Source organism: Mauremys mutica, chromosome 4 (assembly GCF_020497125.1).
Source record: "Mauremys mutica isolate MM-2020 ecotype Southern chromosome 4, ASM2049712v1, whole genome shotgun sequence".
NCBI classification, from domain to species: Eukaryota; Metazoa; Chordata; order Testudines; family Geoemydidae; genus Mauremys; species Mauremys mutica.
This window is the reverse complement of record NC_059075.1, coordinates 10,927,075-10,950,730: the sequence shown is the minus strand read 5'-3', so window position 1 is coordinate 10,950,730 and position 23,656 is coordinate 10,927,075. Positions and strand designations below refer to the sequence as shown.

Genomic DNA, 23,656 nt, shown 5'->3' with positions numbered 1-23,656 from the left:
CCCTGAAGCCAGGACCTTCTCCCTCTGTAAACAGAGAGAGACTGCATGGGCCTCTGGCTCACAGCCTTTTATAGGGGCCTGCTGGGCCTGATTGGGGCATGGCCCCAGCTGAGCCTACCTTCCTCCAATCAGCCCAGGCTTCTTGCCCCAGCCACAGCCCTCTCCTGGGCTGTTTTAAGCCCCGAAGGGCAGGAGCAGGGAACAACCGCACTACAGGGTCCTTAGCTGTTACTGCAATAAAAACAAAAACAGCTTTTACTTCCTAGTCTAAAGTTCATGAGTCCTCATTTAGAATAGATTTGATTTTTCCAAAAGCTGAAACAAGCCTTAAAATGCTTAGCAGCTTCTAAGATGGATACGATTCTTAGTTCAGAACATGCAGTATATACATGGCTAGAAACACATGATGGTAAAGACCAGTGTAAGGGTTCCCATCCGACTCACTAAGCACTAATGTCCAATTTATCAGCAATACTTTGAAATAAGTGACACTGAAGTAAACCCCGTAGGGATTTTATGAGAGGCAATGAAGGCCTGATTTTCAAAAGGGATGAGTTCCTAACAGCTCCCCAGCCAATCAGCTAGAGACAGACTTGGGAGAGCAAGTCTGCTGGAGGTAGAAGTTTAGAGCATCACACTCAACAAATTCCCTGCCATCAATGCACCTTAGTCCCTCCTGTTCTCCCCTTGTGGCACACAACAGTTTAGTCTTCTGAGGCCTCTAACACTTGGTTTAATTCTGGTTGTTGGGCTGGGTACAGGGGTGGCTGGGTGGTGTTTAGTGGCCTGTGATATACAGCAGGCCAAACTGGATGACCTGAAGGTTCCTTCTGGGCTTAAACTCTATAACTAATTAATGCAAAGTAGCACAGACAGGACAGACAGACCCAGGAGATGTGCGTTTAAAGTGGCTCTCTCTAAGAAATGTTCCTTGCTTACCTCCCTAGATTTATTAGCCTTTTCTCTCCTATTTACCTCTTTCGTTTTTCCTTTCAACCACAAAGGAGCAAGGGCATGCACTGGCAACACACCTCCGTAGAGCAGAGAAGGGCTGGGGAAAATAAGGAGAGAGGCAAAGTGGAACCTAAAGGCTTCAAACCCAAAACTTTTGCTACCACAAAACGGCAGCATCTTCCTGTCTGACACTGGCCGCTAATGACCCAACAGGTCCAGATGACTCTATCATATGTCGGTTCCCTAATTCTAACAGATGCAAGCTGAAGGCCTGAATATATTAACAGCAGACAATGAGCTTCTCTCCTCAATTAAAATATTTGGACCATCACTCTTTCATCACCACCTTTCTCTTCAGTGCTCCTTTTAAAAAAAGTTTATATTTTTTTCCCCAATGATTAGTAAAAATGGAACCAACTCGAAAGTGCTCACGCTTATTTTAACTATGTTATGTATTTCAATAATAAAATGTAAGTACTTTAAAAGCAAATGAAAGTGAAATACGAGTTTAGAAATTCTTTCCTTATAACGATAATAGTGATTATACAAAACGAGCTCCTCTTTTCGAGTGTCTGCTACGTGCATCTTCTAATCACACTTACTTTCTGAAAAAAGCAAGTTTCTACAGCTCTTAGCACTGAATAGCCAAAACAGATACTATAGGGAATGCTAAATTAGACTGCATTCTTCCTCAAGTATCTTCAGTTGAATTGCCACTACAGAATCTATTGCTCAGGAAGAAGTAAAAGGCAGAAAGAACACAGCTTGAATTTCAGATCTGAGGTTGAATCTGCAGGGCTGACACTTGAAAAAAACATCTTTTGATATATAAATTGCACAAATGAAAGAGAAGCACAATGATACTTTTTGTAGTCACTTTAACAATAGTTTTTAAAATGAAAAATTTTCCATAACATAACTTAGCATTGAAAAAAACCAAAATTACCATAAATTAGAGAAATCAGAAATTAAAATTTAGTCTGAGTGATCTGTCAGCACTATTTGTTATTAGTTATTCTATGCAAATTGTGGGGGGGTGTTGTGCCAGTGGTGGTGGTTGTTTTTAGTTTTTGTTTTGTTTTCTTGATTGTCCACATTAAATACCCTTAAACTTGTCCAACCGACAGAACAATTTTCAGCCAGGTCAACAATATACAGAGGATCACCAAAGGAGATCCCTTCCCCCTTTCCTGGTGCAATGCTTGATTCAGCAAGGTCAAAGGAAGAACCACTTCATGCTGGCAGAGCACACTGCTAGTAGCAAAGGTTAACATCGCCAAACAGATGAACCAGCTCTTACAGAGTTTCCTCTCTGCCCTCCACATATCCTCTACTTTTTTATTTCGTAAAGCTGCTTGTCATTAGAGGGGTGGAAAGGACTTCTTTGTATTCAGTCAAGAACCGCAGACCCCCAACAATTATTGTTATTTTTGTTGAAGGTAGCACTAGTATAATGGCGATAGATAGATGGGACTGGACAATGAACTCCTCTAGTTAGAACAGGTAAAAATAAGGGCGGTGGCATTGTAAGTTTCTCAGCATTGCCCTAACATGTCTCGTCTCTAGAGATGAACAGGTAGTTTAATCCCAACACGTATTCAAACCTTCGCCTCTGCTGACACTGCCAATAAAAATACTATGATGGTGGTTTTCAACCTGTGACACATTAACTTCAGCCACTGCCTCAGAAGGGCAGATTAATATCCTCAATATGCACAAGAGACACCCACTGACAGCAATAGGAACTACGGCTGGAATCCTGGCCCCAGTGAATGAGAGTTTTGTCAGCAGGGTCAGGATTTCACCTTCCGTGCACCAATCAAGGGAAATTCAGTTCCTAAACCAATACTCAGCTCAGGTTATTTCCATTATTGGCCATCAAAAGGAAAAGTACAGCTATTTTAAAAGCAGACACACAAACCCTGATGGACAGCGTATGCCCAAAAGGCATTGCCCTGCTTGAGACAATAGCTTATGACATGAAGAGTGATAAGAGAAGAGTCTTACGCACAGCATGCCCAACCTCCTTGTGCCCATGTAACTAACTGGTGCTTAAGGCCAGTTAACCTGTCCTCTCCTCAACAATCTGATTAGCTTGCCTAATGGGCTACTCCCTGCAAAATGTTGTAAAACACACAGCTAATAGCTTTGAGTTGCAATAATGGAAAACAGTTGGATAAACTCAATGTTTGGTCCTACTCCCACTTAAAAATGGCCAGAACAAGCTCAACATTTGTAATAAAAAAGACAAGACACCCTGGGACGAGAGCATTTTATTCCAATTTCGTAGAATTGGGCAGAGAGGAGGTTTTTGGAGGCGTTTGTACAATGGGGGTCAGATATTATGGTGAAGGCACTTGTGCGCTGAAGTGATAGGGGCAACATAAATACCTAAACCAGGGGTTCGCAAATGGATTTCCATAATGGAATCTCTCAACCAAACCCTCATCCCTATCTAACAATATTTGACGGGCAGGGTGGTTATGGTAGAATGCCCATGACCTAGATAGGTGGGAAGTATCTTCTAGCTGGTACTGCAACATGAATATTCAACAAGAAGAACTTTCAGCCTGCAATGGATGTTTTTAATGCAGGTATGTCTACATGCCATGGAAGACAAGCCTTTATTATGCAAATCTTAACAGAGAATTAGTTTTAGTTATGTCAATGGGCTTTGATGTACTATTCATAGAGCGAGGATGAGACAAACCGCTACTACCATAGGCCCTGATCCTGCAATTGCATTGTCACTGGGACTCTGCATGGGCAGAATGATCTGCTTGCATGGATCTGATTACAGGATTGTGGTCTGAGCGGCCCGATCTCGCAGACTTTTGTAATCAGTAGTAAATGGTTGCAGATCAGGCCTATAGGTAAGGACTAGTTTGCACTAAACTTTTCACATCCCAGGGAATTTAATTCACAAAAAGTCTTTGAAGTATATAATTATTAATACCAAAAATACCCTGTTTATTACAGTTATAAACTTTCAAAGAAATAAGACAGATGAATGCTTAAAATCAATGGCTTGACAAACTATATTGAAGCAATTTAATGAGCAGCATTACCCAAAACAGTACAATACTCTGCATATACGCTGAACTTCATAAAGAAAAATATTTCACCGTTAATAGCTTTCTATTATACAAGTTATAAGAACAGTATTTCAAGTTGCTAAAATTCAGAGGGGAACTGCTTTCTTTATGTCTTTGTAAACAGCATGGGTATATTAGTTATGATCTATTCTTTGATTAATAATTTTTTTAAAAAATCTTTAGAAAATGTACATTTATCACTGCAACCATAATAAGTGGTGTCTAGTTCCAGTGGCAGAAACTCTGTAGGAAACAGATTTAGCAATTTAAATGTTTTATAAGTTTTTGTAATTGAAGAAACTTTTCATAATCTGACATTTGTTAAAACCACTTATTAGAAATTATGCAGCACAGTAGCTGTGGAAATATGAGCTCGCTTCACAATTATAAAGTCAGCCTATGTAGCCCTTTCCTATTGTATGAAGTGGCATAAACCCCACGGCGGCCTATCAGCTAACTGGCAGGCAGGGGGCTGCTCTATTCAAAGTGAGAGATACAAGCTGCAGGGCAAAAACCTGGCAGCTCCCATCTGACCCCACAATCCCCTACTGGTGACAGCTCCAAGCTCCATAGCAAATTAGGCCTTCTCATATTACAATTGGAGAAGACAGATTCCATTAGCAGTATCTGAAATTGAGTGGAGAGCTGCACTGTTATCAGACTTGACTCATAAGCACTGCTATTAATCAGAGCTATGATAGCATTTATATATTTCAAGCTATCTGCTGCCGCTGTGATATTCTGCTACAAAGGGTTGATGGGACTTAGGAAAGTGAACAATAGAGCTTTCTGGGAAAAGCAGAGTAAATCAAGAAAGTCTATGACTTCCGCACATTCTGAAGGGATTGCGGTTTACATAAATTTTCTCCCAATTGGAGATTGAGCTCTTCCTCATCTTACACATGGGATTTAGTTGTCACTCAATGGTAACAGCTGTGAAAAGGTGAAGCGGCCCACCGCTCAGAATATTGCCTTCGCTTTTAAAGCAATTAACCCATGAACAGGAGGATACCTGGTGATATCAAAGGGATTAAGCTAGGCAGTGCATTATTAACATTTCCTTGAACTAATTCTAACTCTGACTAGCTGTCAGAAAAGACTCTTCAGTCTTTAAAAAAAAAAAAAAAAAAAGGAGTTTGCCCTGCTTTTTTCTCCAGAATGAAGCACTGCTATTTGAGCCTAATGTGCCTATTTTATAACAAAATGCAAATGAACAGATCTGTTAATGTCCTTAAACAGCCTGAACTCGATGCAATTCTATATCAAGTATGAGGAAAAAAATATATGATCAATTAGCCACGGGTCATGGCAGATAGTCTTCTAAAAGGAAATTAATACTTGAGTACTTTCCATTCTTCTATCCCTATTAAAACTTGGTAACTACTTGTTACTTATGCATAGCTGCTTTTGAAATTGTGAAGATTTTCATATTATGCTATAATAGCAATAATCTAAAATAATCTCTAATCTGGAAAATCCAAATATACCTTAGTCAGAAAATTCCTCATTCTCTAAGGTACTGTATTTTAATTTTCTGTTCTTTGCTGAATACGTCGGTGGTCAAGGGTGTAACAATTGGAAAAAAAATAGGCTCTCTGATTGCAGTAAAGTACTCCCCACTTACTCCAGATTAATAAACTAAATTTCTGCATTATAGCTGTGGAATATTTGAAGTCGCTCCTGGATCCCTATACTACCAGTAATGGTAACTTTGATAAGTCAATTTGTCTGAAAATGAACATAATCAAAATGTAAATGTGTAAAATGCTCTAAAATATAATTTCATCAGCTCAGTGCACTGTAGGGTCAATGTATTAAATGAACCTTTATCTCTCTACTGTATATGGCTGCTTAGTTTCTATGCTTTTGGGTTAACTTTGACGGGCAATAAGGGAACACTTCTCTCTTACACTTAGGTCTCTTTTCAACTCCATCGAAAACGTTCAACTCCCTAGTGACTATTCCTGCTGGAGCAAACTGATACATGAAGCACCCAGGGGGTGGAAGAAGAGGTTTTCCAACAGCTGATGGCCTTCCGGCTCTGTTTTTGTTTTAAAGAAGCAACATATTCTGATAACAAAACTGCAAGATAACTTTCATACAGTTTTTTGCTTCTGCCTCCTGCTATTAACTACGAGTGCACTTTAGAGAGCACAACAAAGATCACAAACCTTGCTAACTTTCCAACTCACACAATTTGCAAGACTTCTTCTCCAACTGCAGACCACAACTCCAGAACATAAAATATGGTGCAATGAACCTCAGAACGTTTAATATATTAGGTTCCATCTACATAATACAAAGATGATTTAATAAGAAAGTGTTCCTTGTTTAGGGAGGGGGCTTTGTCTCAGATTTTTGTTTATGGTCACAGTTTCTTACAGCATGAATTGTTTTGGAAAAAATTCACATTATTCTAATATTTGACATATATTAAATGAACTTACTTAGTGCAACATCACTTGAGAATGAAGCTGCAAAACTTTAAAAGAGACACCTTTGAAACAATGACTTTTACTCTAGCATTGTGACCGCAAGTATAACTGCTTCTCTAAAGACTACTACACACTAAATGGGCTACTCAATATAGGTAATTAAAATACCCAACTATTAAATGAATACATAGAAAATATATACTTAAAGCAATGAAATACATAATACTGAACTTCTCTCAACAATAGAGAATGCATCTTCTATGCAAAAAAAATTACACATTGGAAATCATATTATGCAAACACAAAAGATTCTTTTGTAAAATGAATAAATATTAACTGAAAGGAATCATTCATACTTTCTACATACTGAAATTATAATATAGTTTCTCAGTATCACAAAGCAAAAATTAATGAATTATTGACTTCTATTATCAACAGTCTAACTAAAGAATTCTTTCTAAATGCCACTTTATGGACCTTAAAAGCAGTATGTTAAGAAACGTAAAGAGAAAAAACGATATTTTGTAATTGTAGCTCTAAAGAATAAGCTGCTCATTCAGTAAAAGTCTTGCTTACTGAAAACAGCTTTTTACATCAACACATTTCAAGTGGCCTTTGTTTTAAGAAACAAAATCTGTGGTAAAAAAGAAACAGGAGTTCTTTATATGTATCCCAGCAGTAAGTACAGAGAACACCATGTGAACAATTACCTGGTCGAAGTATAAATCTGTTTAAAGAATAAATGTACTGAACACCATTCAACACTAATCCCATATGTACTGTAATGTCCTCTTAAATAAGAAAGAATGCCACTATTCAGAGACTCAAAAGCCTCTCATTAAACATGAAAATAAATTGTTCTGACCTGTGAATGAATAAACTCGTGAAATATCTCAAACAAATGCCTGACAAAGGAATAACCCTCCTAAAGGAATACATTTCCAGTACACACATGCTGGAAAATAACAAAACACAACAAAAATTAAAAAGACAATGTTTCACTGTAGTGGATGTATAAGCAAACGTGCCCTGCTGGTGGTTTTACGTTCATAGAAGAAAGGTTTTTAGAGGTTAAGTTCAGGTCACACGACAAATGAAATTGTAACAACCCAACTGACATTGTATAATGTCTTCTTCCACTCAATCAATAGGGCACTGTTAGTCCTATTTCCATAGAGATGGCTTGCTCCTTTCTGAAGGGTGCCTATTGTTTGAGGAGAGAGATTTGCCACTTGAACTGTGTTGTTCCCAAAGGATACGTACTTCATCAATTATTTGTATTCTTAACATCTACATATTTTCATATTAACATCTGCAGCATACCTACAGCAAGCATGAGCACTTTGCTGTTTTTCTCTTGACCCTGACAGGTTTTCAGAAGCCACTTAATCAGCTAAATTGTAATTACGGCACAAAGATGTAGAACGATTTGATACACTGTTTTAGAGAGCTCAAGGTGTCTAGAAACCTCGTTTAAAAAATGCAACAACCCATAAAATTTTAAAGCCATTAAAGTAGATTGTGCCAGTTCATTTTCAGAAAAATGTATAAATGTGTAACAGACCCAGACAGCAACAGCTTCTTTGTTAAATAAATGTCTTAAGCACTAAGAACTGATTTAATAAAACACCACCAAACTATACTTTTGAAATATATTTGACACACAATGCCTCAAAATGCACTTTATCAGTGGGCACTGCTGAGCTTCCATGATGTTAACAAAGATAACATATTATTAAGAATTATGAAAAGTTACTTCAGAGACAGAAAAGATTATGGCTGATTGTTGACTTGGCCATTTCAAGAGATTCTTGTTGCTCTTTTAAATAAGTTTTAAATATGACTGAACTAACAAAATTAATTTTAGAATCCCTGGTTTTCCTTTAAGAGTAAAAAAGCACCCAAAGCTAGTTTGCCATTTTAATATTGCTTTCCTGTAAGAACACTTTTTTTTAAAGTTATTGGGAGTGGGGGAATTACAAGGCTTCATAGGCCAAGTTTCAGCACATAACAGATGTCTTAGTTATAAACTAAGAACCAGGGAAGATCCTTAATGACAGTGCAATAATAGGAACTATAATAATGATCAATCAGAAAGATTTAGAGCATAAAAGAAGGTGTTCTTCTTGCTAATTAATTCAAGTGTTATGATGTTTTGTGCCCTGACACTGTGCATGGTGCTGTACATAAAAGAAATGACAATACTTCCTGCCCTGAAAGTTTACACTCTAAATATACTGTTACAAACTGAGAGCCTTTTAATTAGAGACATTAACTAGATTTATTATTATTTAAGGATAAAAATGATGGAGCTAAATTTTATTTATATGCTATTATAGAGAATTATCTAGCACATAATATAGCTAAAGATATTTCAGTCTATAGACATGCACTTCGGGGTACAGTATGAAATCATATATGAAGGACTATGTTTGGTTTTAAGGTATGTTAAAATATCAATTTCTCTTTAATAAAAGAGAGCTTGTCGAATGACAGGGGCCATTCCTGTGTGGAGCTGAGAGCTCTCAACACCTACTGAAGTTTGTCAGAGTTCAGGGTATTCCAGCTCTCACAGGCTCAAGTCCATTGTTAATTTCCTTATATATATTTTAAGTTACATTTTGTGCTTCCACTCAAAGAACGTATTAAAAATTCTGATATGATTTGGTAACATTTTCAAGTCATGAAGTATGCCCTATTTTTCTCTGTAAAAGAGAATTAGAAATTGTTTATATCTTTTGCCATAATCCTCTCCGATATGGGTCAGGCTAAGGTTAAGAGTATAGGGAACTATCACATCAAAGACAACCAGGGTTAACAAAATCCAAAACCACGTGCAATTCCAGCTGTCTTCTTGTTACAAGGTTAGAGGTCTAGAGAAAATGGAAAGGTTAGAAGGTTCTGATTCTCCTGCAGACTGCAACGCCTACAGTGGGAGCAAGCCGCAAACCACTGTAATAGATGCAGCAGCCAATATTGATCTTTGCTGTTCACATTATCCTTCTTGAAGTATTCTGAATTAGAATGAATATCCATTACAGTGATGTAACTAGAATGCAGCACAGGTATGAAGACAAATCAGGTACCACAGAAAGGTATCTGCCCATAACCTCTAACACAATCAATTAAATTAAATTTACAGTTTACCAATAGGTAAAGCTCATCTTGCTAATTTAAACGGACCATCTGCATCTTTATATAATGACAAACTTCGTTAGTCCTGGTTAGTTAACCTGATCGGTGATTTGTAATAATGAGACTGAAAAACTTGTCAATCCTTTTTAAGAAGAGTGCTGTTTTTTTTTTTAAAGGAACTTTTGTGAAGGAACCTAGATTAAACTATTGCTAGTTTAATCAGATGAATCTATTACAGTTCAAAACTTAAGGGAGAAAATCATGGTTAAAAAGGCCCGGAGGTATTGCTGGTTAATCTAACCCACTTTCTGAGATGTGGAAGAGAGCTGGGAGGAAAAAAGATAAATACTAGCAACTACTTTACCTGAAAACTGTGTAATAAAGCAAAGATGCTGCAGCTGCTCCCAATAAGCCACAGAGAAGATTTACTCGGTAGGCAATGGAACCAAAAGGGAATAGACCAATGACCAGTTTGGCCAGCAGAGTGAACAAAGGGTAACCAGGAGGATGGGCAACCTATGGACAAACCAGTAATAGGTTCATAAAGTTTCCACACAGCTAAAGTAAAAATTGCAATGACATTCTAACTGAGAAGTATCTTCTTTATTAGCCTGGTATTATACACGATGGTCTATCATCAATAACTAGGGTCTTTGAACAGAAGCTTCTCTGTAACAATCTTTTTGTGCCAATTTTAACTTAGCAAATATTTTCTTTAGTAGATTTGGCTACACAAATCACCCACAATAATGACTCACTTAGAAAAGAGGTGACACATTTCATTATGATTTCTTAAACTGCTTGTTGTATGGGGTCACAGTATATTAGGGTCATTCAAAAGGCTGTTTTTAAAAAAGCAAATTCTGAACTATTTTATTGGTTAGCAAGTTGAAAGACCACACTGCTATCGGATTACCACCATGCTGACAGTCCTGAGGTCTTGCCTAAAGGGATCATGCACCATAATAAAGTTTATTAAATAATAAAACTTATTAAAATTGTTAACCCGATTTATTTTATTCTCCCCAGCTTATACAAAATTTGGGTTGATAATAAGCCAGCTACTGTATATACAGTAAAGCCTTTGCTTTATAATTTAGTTTAATTGGATTTAAAACTTGAAGTAAATTGTCGCGTGCTGTACTTATAAGTTAGTAAAAACTGTGGTTTGAAAATAAATTAATCTACTTTACTCCATGCTTAATTAAACTTCCTTAATTCCTAAAACTGTTAATGAGAGCATTGATTAAACAATAAAACTAATACTTACTCCAAGCTCATATGCGGCTGTGATCAGCTCCCCTGTGAAAAAATAATGTAAAACCAATAATTACTATTAGGAAATGACACTCCTCCAAAGTTTTCAAAATCCAAATGCTTGCATTGGGGTTTTGCATTAATTTACTGGATAAAACTGTAAATCTGTAGAGATTTAACAGCATGAAATTTTCTAAGAATATTTTCTCCCTCTGATGTCGTTGCACAAAATATCTTTTGTATGTTTTTTGCAAGACTCTTATGGACAGATAAGTGAAGGTATAGGTAGGCTGCATTAAAGGATGGCCTGATACGTTCAAGTTACAGACATTATTTAAAAAAAATATTAAACCGAGACTGCTTGTTTCAATAACTTTCAAGAAAAATAGCATTACAGTTTGTATAGTTTATACTGCATTGTTTCTTAACAACCTGGTTATTTCTCATGAAAAAATACAGTTTTATATTTTTAACAGGGCAAAAAAAATCATTGTGCATGTATGCCTGGTCAGTTTATTTAGGAGACCAGCTATAACATGGTGCAATTTGAATCTGCAGCATTATTTCATTAAAAAGTGACCCTTGTTCCTGCTAGGAGATATTAGACTCAGCTGACATCTTCATTATATGACATAGTTTAGATTTTATATTTCGTTTGTATTGCCTATGATTTAAAAAAAAAAAAAAGCCAAGAAAGAACTGTTAGCGTAATAATACTAGCATTTCTACAGTGCTTTATATCATTAAAGCATTTTACAAACATTATGTAGTCATATATATTAAATATATTCAACACACAAATACATTTAAACAACAGGAAGACAACAACACAAGTAGTCACGAAATTCAAAGTTAATGCTGATATTCTATCACTAAATGGAACATCAAGAATCTAAGTCACCTTGGATAGTTTGCTACCTGACATTCTAAATCAGTGATGTGATCCTTGCCTTGAATTTCTAGTGCCTTTCTTAAATGGAGAGCTGCAGTCTCTCTGCTGTACTGAATGTTACTGGTCATTATTATTACTATTATTATACACGTTTTAAGATGCTTGTGCAGCATTTTAAGGTGCAGTCTGTATGGCAAAAAGATACATGATACAAAGATAATATGAACTGCATTGCTCCTTGCCGTATAAATGGCTAAGTGTATATTACAATAGTATTTTTTTTTCATTTTCAAATAATTCTATAACAAAGATAAGAATTATACAAGAAGTTTTTAAAAACCATCCAGTTACAGTGCACAATTAGGAAAAGAGGTGGTAGTCAAGTTACACTTCCTGTTAGTCACTGATGTGAAATCAGGGATCTCATCTAGAGTGTCTGAGAAACCCCGAGGCAGCCCCTGCTAGCATAAAAACCTCTCAGCCCTTGGTTTTGTAGTGCTATAAAGTAAGTGCTATTTTTATTACTACTCTATTTTAGGAAAGTTTCCATGCAACGGAGGATCTACAAAAACACAGTTCGGATTTGGAATTTACTCATCCCCAAATTTAATTTAATCCATAATGGCTACGGCATTTCTGAGGCATTATAAATCCAGGGAAGCCAGCAGGACTTGGTTCTGCATGAAAATGAGCAATGCAGAGGAACTGAGCATTCTTGCTACCCAGAGCATACTCAATAGGGTGCACACCTAGCTGCAACTTGCTAAGCCAGGGTCGTCTCTTTTCTTTTGCAGAGAATTAGGTAGAGCTGGGAGTGGGTTTAGAGACCTGGGGTGGAATCCTGAACTAATGGGAGTTTTGCCATTGACTTCAGAGGCAACAGGATTTCACCCCTTCTACTTAGATGTGAACCTATAAATTTAGGTTCAGTGGCAGTGGTTTTATTGTTCCATAAAAGTTACTAGAGATCTCACCAGGCAGAAACTCCTCCTAGGTGCACACTCAGCAACAAGACTAAGACATTCTGGAAAGCACAGTGCAAACCCCAGTACAGAAAGTTTAGACAGCACTGGCCAAAAGCTATCTTAACCACAGCCTGAGGCACGTTAGCAAAGCAAACCTCTGTAATTTGTTCCAAGTGATTCCCCAATTTTGACTACGACCATCGTCTAAGGTGTTCCTTGTTTTCCTTTGCAAACAGAAATGTATGAACACCTGCAGCACACTGCGTCTTGGAAAGCAGAGTCATGAGAATCAAAATTAGCAACCACTGTGAATGTGGCTAAAGGTCACACTAATAAAGGAACCCCTGAATTAGGCTTCCTGCCACTTTAAAAGCGCTGTGATAACTGCATACCTGCACAGTTGCTAAGGAAGCTGAATTATCCATACTTCAACTTGCTGGATTAACAGCAGGTAAAACCAGGCTCAACAGAGTTGGATTTTTGCACTAACCTGTAGCCCAGGGGTCCGCAACGCGGTGCCCGCGGGCTCCATGGCACCCGCCGGGGTGTCTAAGTGCGCCCGCGCACTGGCCGTCGGACGAGAATCCGCCAAAATGCCGCCAAGCAGCGTCATCCAGAGGTGTCGCTGCCAAAATGTCGCCGATTTTTGGCAGCGACGTCTCTGGATGACGCTGCTTAGCGGCGGCATTTCGGCAGCGACGCCTATTGACGTTGCCACTTGGCGGCATTTCGGCGGATGCTCGTCCACTGCCACGGTCCTCTGTGGCTCATCATCTGGCACCTGCCAGACGAAAAAGGTTGGAGACCACTGCTGTAGTCAAAGCCACAGATCATAGGACTGAGCCAAGAATAAGGCAGCATCTGAAACAGTATCACAAACTATATCTGAGGGTATGTCTACACTACCCGCCAGATTGGCGGGCTGTGATCGATCCAGCGGGGATCGATTTATCGTGTCTAGTCTAGACATGATAAATCGACCGCCGAGTGCTCTCCTATCGACTCTGGTACTCCATCAGCACGAGAAGCATAGGTGGAGTCGACGGGGGAGCAGCAGCAGTTGACTCACCGCGGTGAAGACACCACGGTAAGTCTAAGTACATCGACTTCAGCTACATTATTCACATAGCTGAAGTTGCATAACTTAGATTAATTCTCCCCCCCGCCAGCCCTGCCAGTATGGACCAGGGCTAAGAGATGGCTAGGGACTCAATTAAATCTTTCTAGGATATTGGGTAATGTATTTGTTTAAAATGCCTATTATTGATGAGAAAGATTATGCACTATTATGCTGATACATATTACTATGGTATTGATCCATACTGCGGACAAGAACAACATCAAGATAATATGTATGTAAACTGCCAAGAAAAACTGTGTGAAAAGTTACAGGATGTATAGCATTGTCAGTTGTTAAGCATTACAACACAGCTTTTAACAAAGTGTTAATCAGAACAAATACCAAAACCTCTAAAACACTTTATGCGCCAACCTTCGTTTGAAAAATGAAACAGTACAAAAGAGACAAAGAAAGTGCTGCTGCAATCTTGACCAACTACTAGGGTATGTGATTTGTAGGTCTGCACACAGGACAAGGAGCCAGGAACAACTGGATTCTAAATTGGCCTCTGACCCTGCCTAATTCTATGACCTAGAGTAAATCATCAGCCACTTAATCTCTCTTCCTCCATTTCCCTGGCCATCTGTAAAATGTGGATAATAATGACCTACCTCACAATCACGCTGTGGGCATTAATTAGTGTTTATAAAACACTAAGTATTATTATTACATAACAGGGTATATGTGACACTGATATAAAATCAGGACATGAACATGAACATGACTTTAAAAAGAGAGGACAACACGGTGTGTCTTGAGGCTCAGAATATAGAGTGCTGCTGTCTGAAACAGAGAGAAACGTTCTTTTCAACTTGAGTTTATCTGATCCGTTTTAAGCTGGTTTAATGTCTGCAGATGTTTTTGAATTAGTTGTAAATTTTATTCTCTCTTTTTTTAATTATTATACCAGCAATGGCAAAACACTATGAGAAAGCTGCCACTGAAAATATCTGCATCATTCTTGGCATTTACATTTTACGATTACAACACTTTAAGGACAATTTTTAGAAAATATAGTATTTTGAAAATATTGGGCTGCCTTTCAAAACTAAGTACGATTTTAGACCCCAATCCTGCAAATACTTAAGCACTTGTGCAACTTTACTTAAATGAGTGATCCCATTGACGTCAATGGAACTACTCTCATGACTGAAGTTAAGTGCTTGCAGGATCAGGGTCTTAGAGCCCAGATGCTCAGGGACAAAATTTACAAAGGACTTGTTTGTCCAGGGGTGGGTCGAAGGAACTGACCTGGTCCTTAAGCAGAAGTGCTTATCACGACTGTAGTACTGCATTTATTGATTCAATACGCTGTAGTTTATCGCTATCAGCCACTGTTCTGGAAGGAAAACACCTGATCCTCCCAGTGGGATGTGGTGTGGAAATGCTGGAACCCGAGACGCACCTATTCAAATATTTTAAGTGGAAGCCTGTGTAGAAGGCTAGGAAGAGCAGGGCTGGAAATGTCCTACGCCTCAGCAAGATCCAGCTGCCAAGCCCCAACAGCCACAGATGGTGTAACTGGTAGCTGACTCGGAATGAAATGGAAAGAACAAGGGAAGAAGAGACACTATCAGGCAGACTACCAGAGGGACATGCTACAGGAGCACACCTCACATTAACTGCTGCTTAAGCCCCACAACACATGCAAAGACTGTCACTTATGTCTTTGTCTTACTCACCACCTCAAGTGGAATCTATTGTAGACCGCCTTTAAGGAATCTCTCTTGCAGTGTATCAAAGGCATTCCCTCTGAACTGAAAGCAGGCATTTCCATGCAGCTATCTTGGTGGCAACACAATTCTTATTAAAGTTCGGGGCCTCTTGTGATCAGAGTCAGCTCATCATGCTAAGTTGGGCAGTGGTGTTGTGACACAACTTAGCACCTGCCTCCGGAAATTTCCACTACATGCATCTGACGAAGTGGGTATTCACCCATGAAATCTCATGCTCCAATACGTCTGTTGGTCTATAAGGTGCCACAGGACTCTGTCGCTTTTTACAGATCCAGACTAACACGGCTACCCCTCTGATACTTGACATAGTACAGTGGCACTCATAATATGCTAGGTTATTATTAGCAGAATTGTGGTAGCACCTACAGACCACAATCACAGACCAAGTCCCCTTCGTACTAGGCACTGTATAAACACAGAACAAAAAGATAACGCCTGTCATGAGGATAACGCCTGTCGGGAGGATAACGCTTGTTGAAATATCACCAACACAAAAAGACACAGGGTGGATAAAACAAATACAACATACAAGCAAACAGGTATGAGGGATGAATAGCACATGCCTTGTTGTTTCTTGGGTTTTGCTGCTGCTGTTTTTGATATACTCAGATGTAATCAACGCCCAAAGAACTAAACTCATTTTAATTTATGGTCTAATCAGGAAGCAGTATTGTAGAATCACAGAAGTGTAAAGTGTCTATCCCCCTGTACTGAGGCAGGACTAAGTAAACCAAGCCCATCCTGGACAGATGTTCATCGGATTCTTAAAAACCTCCAGTGACAGAGATTCCAAAACCTCCCTAGATAACCTATTCCACTACTTAACTATCCCTATAGTTAGAAAGATCTTCCTAATGTCTAACCTAAATCTTCCTTGCTACAGATTAAGCTGGTTACTTCTTGTCGTCCCTTCAGTAGACATGGAGAATACGTATATCACATTTGCTATATTTCTTTTCATCCTGGATACAAAAAACTGAGCAAGATCACAATCAAAACAGCACAGAACTGTTCCATAAACTGACAACCCACAGGCATTGTCTAAGGTAATACAGGTATGTATCCCAGCAGGGATTATTTTAGAAGATGAAAAGGTTATTATTGTAAATATATTGTTAATTCCAGATTAACATATAATATGGTTAAAAAATTTAAACAGGCAAAGGAAGATGCTTAAAATTAAAATAAATGTTAAACTGAATGAGAAGTCATCGAATTGTGCCCTAGCTAGCCAATGAAATGACATTGTTACCCCATTGTCTCTCCCTTCACCCTCCCATTATCTGCTGAACTCACTTCTTCCATCTTGTCTTAAATATAGTTTGTAAACTCTTTGGGGGCAGGGACTATCTTTTACTCAGTGAATATACAGCATTTAGCACTACAGGGGCCCAGCCCTCATTGGAGCCTCTAAGCATTGGTATAATGATAATTACAGCCCTGCAGCCAGGTTACTTGCAAGGCATGCAATGTATCTGGGGACCCAAATGTGCACTTTATTAGGAAGATTTTTGTGAAGTGAAACAATTCTGTTTTCCACTGTCCTTAAATCAAGTACCTATCACGTGAAACACTATTCAACTCTGTATTAGTGTATGCACAGTTATGCTAAGTATATATTACCTTCAAATTTACAATACTGCCAATGTAAAACATCCACAGATTAAGCAGGAAATATTGTACTTTGCATAACTATCAGCCCACTACTAAAGAAATCAAAGGCAATTGAGCACAAGTCTAGGAAAAAAGCATTGAAAAATATAATTTAAGATTAAAGTTAAAATATAGTTCTAATTGGTTTTCCATTCTAAAATTACTTTCTCTAATTAAATCCCAATTTCCAATAAGGAGCAATGACCAGGAACAAGAAACATCTTGGATTCAGAGGTTAAGAGGCAAAGCTTGAATAAACTGCTCAGCTTTTTTGGGGGCTGGGAAAGAGAAAGCAATTTAGTCTGGAAGTCCCGTTAGGTAATTAGCATACCATCGGACACACGCTAACTCAAACTGCAGCTGGACAGGCAACATGCAAACAAGAAGTTTAAGCAGGATCGGCCTTACAATTTGCAAGTTCCCCAAGGAACTGGAGGAAAGGTGACATTTTCCCTTCTTATTGGCAGAAAAAGAGAGAGTTTGCTTCCCATCTTCCCATAATTATACTACTAGGAGGACAAATCAGTCTAGTCAATACACTGCCATGTCGAATATAGCCAGACACGTGCTCAAAAGAGTAAGAGCCCAAGCAATCCCATATTGTTTGCAACACTGGCTCGTCTTGGACACAAATTGTCCCCCCAAGGCTGCTTTCTAAATCCCTTATTGAAAGGCAGGACACAGACACAACACATGTCACAAAACCTGACGCCACATGAAATCAGCATGGTTTGGGGTGTGGCTCCAAAATAAATCTCAGAGAGTAAGCTGAGGTCTCTAGAGGTTTCAGGTCCCTCCTCCACTGCAACAGAGCACAGCAACTGGGCACAGAGGAAGTGACCATCCCTGACCCTGAGAGACCATCCCTGGAGTGGAGGAGGAAGAGGCAGAAGGCTACACAGCGGCTGGACAGCAGCCTTCGTAAGACTTGTTCCCGCTCGTTACTGCCTGGCTATGGGAGAGTAGGGGACAGGCATGGGGGGGCTTCTGGACCTGTTAGGGAGACAGTCTGCATATACTCTTCTCAGTTCTCACTTGCTGGGGTGAGACTCTCCTCATTCATTCCCACCCAAAGTCTCTCCCAGGGGAAAGGGGAGTGGTTGCTGTACAGGGTTCTCTGCTTAGGGTCCCTCTGTAGAACCCTGACTTTGAACCTCTGACTCGCACCCCCTGCCTGTTTTCTCATTTGTTGTCCCACAAAATCAGCTGATCCCTCTATTCTCTTTTGGCCCTTCCCCTCTGAAGAGGGGCAGGCCCTTCTGATTTGGTAGCTAGATCCTCAATGGCGATCCATAGAATCATAGGACTGGAAGGGACCTCAAGACGTCATCCAATGATGGAGATTTTGCAACCTCCCTAGGCAATTTATTACAGTGCTTAACCACTCTGTTAGTTAGGAAGTTTTTCCTAATGTCCAACCTAAACTGCCCTTGCTGTAATTTAGGCCCGTTGCTTCTTGTCCTAGCCTCAGAGGTTAAGAACAACAATTTTTCTCCCTCCTCTTTGTAACAACCTTTTATGTACTTGAAAACTGTTATCATGTCCTCTCTCGGTCTTCTCTTTTCCAGACTAAATAAACCCAATTTTTTCAATCTTCCCTCATAGGTCATGTTTTCTAGACCTTTAATAACTTTTACTGCCCTACTCTGGACTTCCTCCAATTTGTCCTCATCTTTCCTGAAATGTGGCACCCAGAACTGGACACAATACTCCAGCTGAGGCCTAAACAGCACGAAGTAGAGCGGAAGAATTACTTCTTGTCTTGCTTACAATATTCCTGCTAATACATCCCAGAATGATGGGTTTTTTTGGTTTTGTTTTGTTTTTTTACAATGGAGTTACATTGTTGACTCATATTGAGCTTGTGAGCCACTATGACCCCCAGATCCCTTTCCGCAGCACTCCTTCCTAGGCAGTCATTTCCCATTTTGTATGTGTGCAACTGACTAGTCCTTCCTAAGTGGCGCATTTTGCACGTCTCCTTATTGAATTCCATCCTGTTTACTTCAGACCACTTCTCCAGTTTGTCTAGATTATTTTGAATTTTAATCCTATCCGCCAAGGCACTTGCAACCCCTCCCAGCTTGGTATCGTCCACAAATTTTACAAGTGAACTCTGTATGCCATTATTTAAACCATTGATGAAGATACTGAACAGAACCCGACCCGGAACTGACCCTTACAGGACCCCACTGGTTATGCCCTTCCAGCTTGATTATCAGTTACTGATAACTATTCTCTGGGAACGGTTTTCCAACCAGTTATGCACACACCCATTTAGAACACAGGAAACGAATAGGGCACCAGGCACCAGCTAGCGTTTTCTGCTTGGTGTCCCCATCCAGAACCCTGATTTCGACCCTTTGACTTCACTCCCCTTCCTGCTTTTGCACTGGCTGCCCCCCAGTACTTACTGGTGTTGTGGGTCTTGCGCTCCCCATGCCCCGCGCTCACTTGAGGGGTGAGCCGAGGCCTGCCCTCCCCAGAATCCAAAGAGCAGGGGAAGGTTGTACACAAAAGCTCCCCTTGCCCACCCCCACCCCCCCGGTGGTTGGGGGGCTGTTTGTGCTTGGCAGACACTCCCTTCGGGGATGGGGGCTCGGTGTATAGGGGGGGGGGTTAGTTCAGTCTCTCCCCATGGAGATCTGGGCCGGGGGGGGGGGGGCACAGCCGCTGCAGTATCACCCCCCCCCCCTCCGGGCTGGGTATCCGGCTCCGCGCTGCGGGAGCCCGGGCTGGGGCGGTGACGAGTCGGGGGTCGCTGAGCGACACCCCCCCGGGGGTGCCCTGCTGGGGTGCGGCGGGGCGGGTCCCGTGTCCCCCGGGCTGCAGGGGTCGCTGGCCCAGCTGCAAGCCCCGGACAGCGGGAGGGGGGGTCCCAGCCCCCCCCGCAGGGCGAGGCGGCTCCCGGGCCCGGGCGCGGCAGGCTGGGCGGGGGCGGCGGGGGCGGCCTGGGTACTTTACCCGCGTCTCCCCCGGGCACGGACGGCGGCAGCGTCGCCGCGTACGCGGCAGCCACGGCAGCGCCCAGCGCCCCGGCGAAGCCACCCGCTCCATGGCGCTGGGGGCCGCGCTGCCTCCCGGGGCGGCTGCCGGGCTGGGGACCCATGTGCAGCGAGCCCGCCCGCCCGCCGCTCCTTCCGGGAGAGCCGCGGGGCGGGGCGGGCGCTACCACTGCCGCAGGTCGCGCGGGGGGGGGGCCCACAGCGGGGCAAAGGGCGGCGCTGTGGTCCGACCCGGGCCCCGCCTGCTCTCCCCCCCCCCCGGCGTTGGTACATTCGGAAGGGGCGGGAAGGAGGGGGGCGCCGCTGTCTCCCTGTGCCCGGTGCTCCCTGCGGTGGTGAGAGGTACTGCGGGCGGGAGCAACCACTGAGCGGGGGGCCGGGAGAAACCACTGCGGAGGGGGAGCATTGGGGAGGCTGGAGCAGGGAGGAAGGGGGGAGAGATGAGGCGGGGAGACAGACTGGAGGGAAGGAGGAGGGTAAGGGCATAGGCGGCAGGTTCGTGTAATTTTTGGTGGGGCCCAAAATGGTCCCCCCCCCCCACCCCCCGCCGCTCTCACCCTGTAAGCCGATATAAAATGAAGCTACAACGCGTCGGCATCACAAGATTACAAGGGTCAATTAAAAGTGGAAAGTCAGAAGCAGCACTTGCCTGCTTCAGTATACGGGATTAAATTTTGTTGCACCTGTTGTGACAAAGTGGGAATGTTCTTAATGTTTTCTCTGAATACTGTGTGGGTGCCTCAGTTTCCCCTGCAAGGTGCCAACTGATGGTGTTGGGGACAAAGAGATCAGGTGGCCTCCTTGTCCGGAAGAGACACAAAGGCCAGAGGAGGGAGTGTCAGTTTGGAGCTGGCTGGGGAAATGGGGAGAGGCCCAGAACTTGGTTCTGGGCTCCCCACCCCGCAAGATGGACCTGACTGAGGGGTCCTGTTTTCTGTACCTACAAGCTCTGTTTTAGACTGTGATCCTGTCATCTAATAAACCTGTTTTACTGGCTGGCTGAGAGTCAGGTTTACTGCAGAGTTGGGGTGCAGGGACCTCTGGTTGCCCCAGGAACAGCCTGGGCAGACTCGCTGCGGAAAGCGCACGGTGAGGAAGGGCTGAATGCTCCGAGGTCAGACCCAGCAAGGTGTAAGCTTCTTGCCCTGGAGACAGTCTGCTCAGAGAGAGGAGGCTCCCCCAGAGTCCTGACTGGCTTTGTATGGAGTGGTTCCAAAGCATCCCAGCATCCCCTTCCACACCATGCGCTTCCTGGAAGTCTGCACAGGCACTGACACTCCCTCCTCTCGCCTTTGTCTCTTTTCCAGGAATTAGGAGGCCACCTGATCTCTCTGTTCTCCAACACCTTCAGTTGGCAGCTTGCAGGAGAGTGGCCCAGGCCATCAGTTGCCTGGAGACAGGGTTGCAGCCATTCTCTGTGCAGACGGCATCACACTGGCCCTCTAGGGCTCTACAACAATCACACCCCCTTATCCCACCATCTAGATCCTTGAGAAATGCATGGGAGAAACTGAGGCACCCACACAGTATTCAGAGAAGAACATTCCCACTTTGTAGCACCTGTATACGACTAGTTATATACTTTAAAGGGTGTAAAATAATCAAGTATTGTGCTAAACACAATGATACTCCAAACTGACCACCAAATTTAAGTTGCACGTTTTTCCCCTCAGGTGAGGGCTCTGGGGTGGGGCTGGGGATGAGGGGTTCACAGTGCAGGAGGGTGCTCAGGGTTGGGGTGCTGGGGGCACAGGGCTGGGGATAAGGAACTTGGGGTGCAGACAGGCTGCCCCAGGGCTAGGGCCAGAGAGGACTCCCCATCACCACCACTGGCAGCAGCAAGCTCCAGGGGAGGGACCCCTCCTGCCCCCCACAGCACACACACTCTGCACATGCTCCTAGAACCCCTCTCAGGTCCAGAAAGCTCACTCCCCACCCCTATGATGGGTACTGGGGGGGGCACAGGTGGCCTTCCATGTTGCTGCCCCTCACCATAACTTCACTGTGGATGGGGGATGGGGCTGCCCCTTGCCCAGCATGGGGCAGAAGTGGGGTAGGCAGGGTGGTGGCTGGCTATGGGACGGGGGAGCAGGGTGTCATAAAATTCACCCAAGCCCCAGCTGCTCAGGTCTAGGAAGCCTCCCTCTCCCATCCCTCCTGTGGCGGGTGGGTTGGTGGGTGCTGGGGGAGGGGGCATTGCCTTCACATGTGGCTTCCTGCCTCCCCTGTGCAGCCTGCTGTGCCTCACTGGGGGTAGGAGTAGGGGCTGGGACTGGGGCTGGGGCAGGGGGGGAATCATAGGGTCAAACACTCAAACACAATAAAAAAATCATAGGGTCAAACACTCACGGAAGCAGCTGCTAAGGTGAGTGATGTCCGTCTCCTGGCCAGAAGTCCCCTTCCCGTCTCCTCCAGGTAGGGGCAGGGGAGGGGAGCACAGCACGGCCCCCTCCACTCCTCTCCCCCTCCCCTTTCCCCTCCCGAGGTGCTACAGCAGTAGCTAGCATTGCTCTTTCTTATGCTAATGCTGCAGCTTTAGCCCTTAGGCTGCGGCAGCAGAAGGGAGAGAGACGCGCTGAGTGCTCTCTTTACATTCAGGCAGGGAAGCTCCGGGGAGGGGGAGAAAATATTGGTGGAGCCGAGCCCCTGATTATGAATATTCCTGGGGCTTTAGCTCCACGAGCCCATATAAGCTGGCGCCCATGGGTAAGGGGGGAGGAGGGGCACAAGGAGGGAGTGGGGGCGGGACACAAGGAGAGAGTGGGGGAGGGGAAAAGGGCTGGGGGAGGGGCACAAGGAGAGAGGGGGGAGGGGAAAGGGGCTGGGGGAGGGGCACAAGGAGGGAGTGGGGGCGGGACACAAGGAGAGAGTGGGGGAGGGGAAAAGGGGCTGGGGGAGGGGCACAAGGAGAGACTGGGGGAGGGGAAAGAGGCTGGGGAGGGGCACAAGGAGGGAGTGGGGGAGGGGAAGACACTGGGGGAGGGGCACAAGGAGAGCGACTGGGCAGGGGGACAAGAAACGACGGGGGCTAGCTGAGCTCAGGACTAAGCAGGGCAAAGGGTAGGGATTTATGGGGGGTGCTGTGGGTACCGGTCTGGTCCAGTCAGGCATATGGGCTCAGCTGTCACCTCCCCACCTCATCTCCTCCTCGGAGGCATGTCTGGCCCTGCCCCTGGCACACGCCCCTGGTTGGTGGACGGCTCCTCACAGCTGCTTTGCCAGCCCCTCATGCTGCAGGCTGAGCTGAGCCCTGATTTACACCCGGGTGTGCCCAGCTGGCAATGCCACAGGCCTTCCCCTCACCCCAGCGACAGGATCATCGGGGGTGGCATTCCTGCAGCTGTTAGAGCCTGCTGCTCCCTCCACTGCAGCTCCTGTCAGTCACCTGTTTCTCTCCGTCCTGCTGGCA

At 43.2% G+C, this 23,656-nt stretch overlaps 1 protein-coding gene across 1 annotated transcript in view; it reads right to left on the bottom strand.

The window, feature by feature from the left end:
• Positions 1–20,390, bottom strand: part of TMEM260 (transmembrane protein 260) — a 49,695-nt gene extending 29,305 nt beyond the window's left edge. The window contains exons 1-3 of the mRNA XM_045015444.1: positions 20,207–20,390; positions 10,890–10,921; positions 9,984–10,135 (exon numbers count right to left, since the gene is read on the bottom strand). Coding sequence (XP_044871379.1) covers positions 9,984–10,135; positions 10,890–10,921; positions 20,207–20,351 — 329 coding nt within the window. The 5' untranslated portion in view covers positions 20,352–20,390. The remainder of the gene's footprint in view (positions 1–9,983; positions 10,136–10,889; positions 10,922–20,206) is intronic.
• Between the last annotated feature and the right edge of the window lie 3,266 nt (positions 20,391–23,656).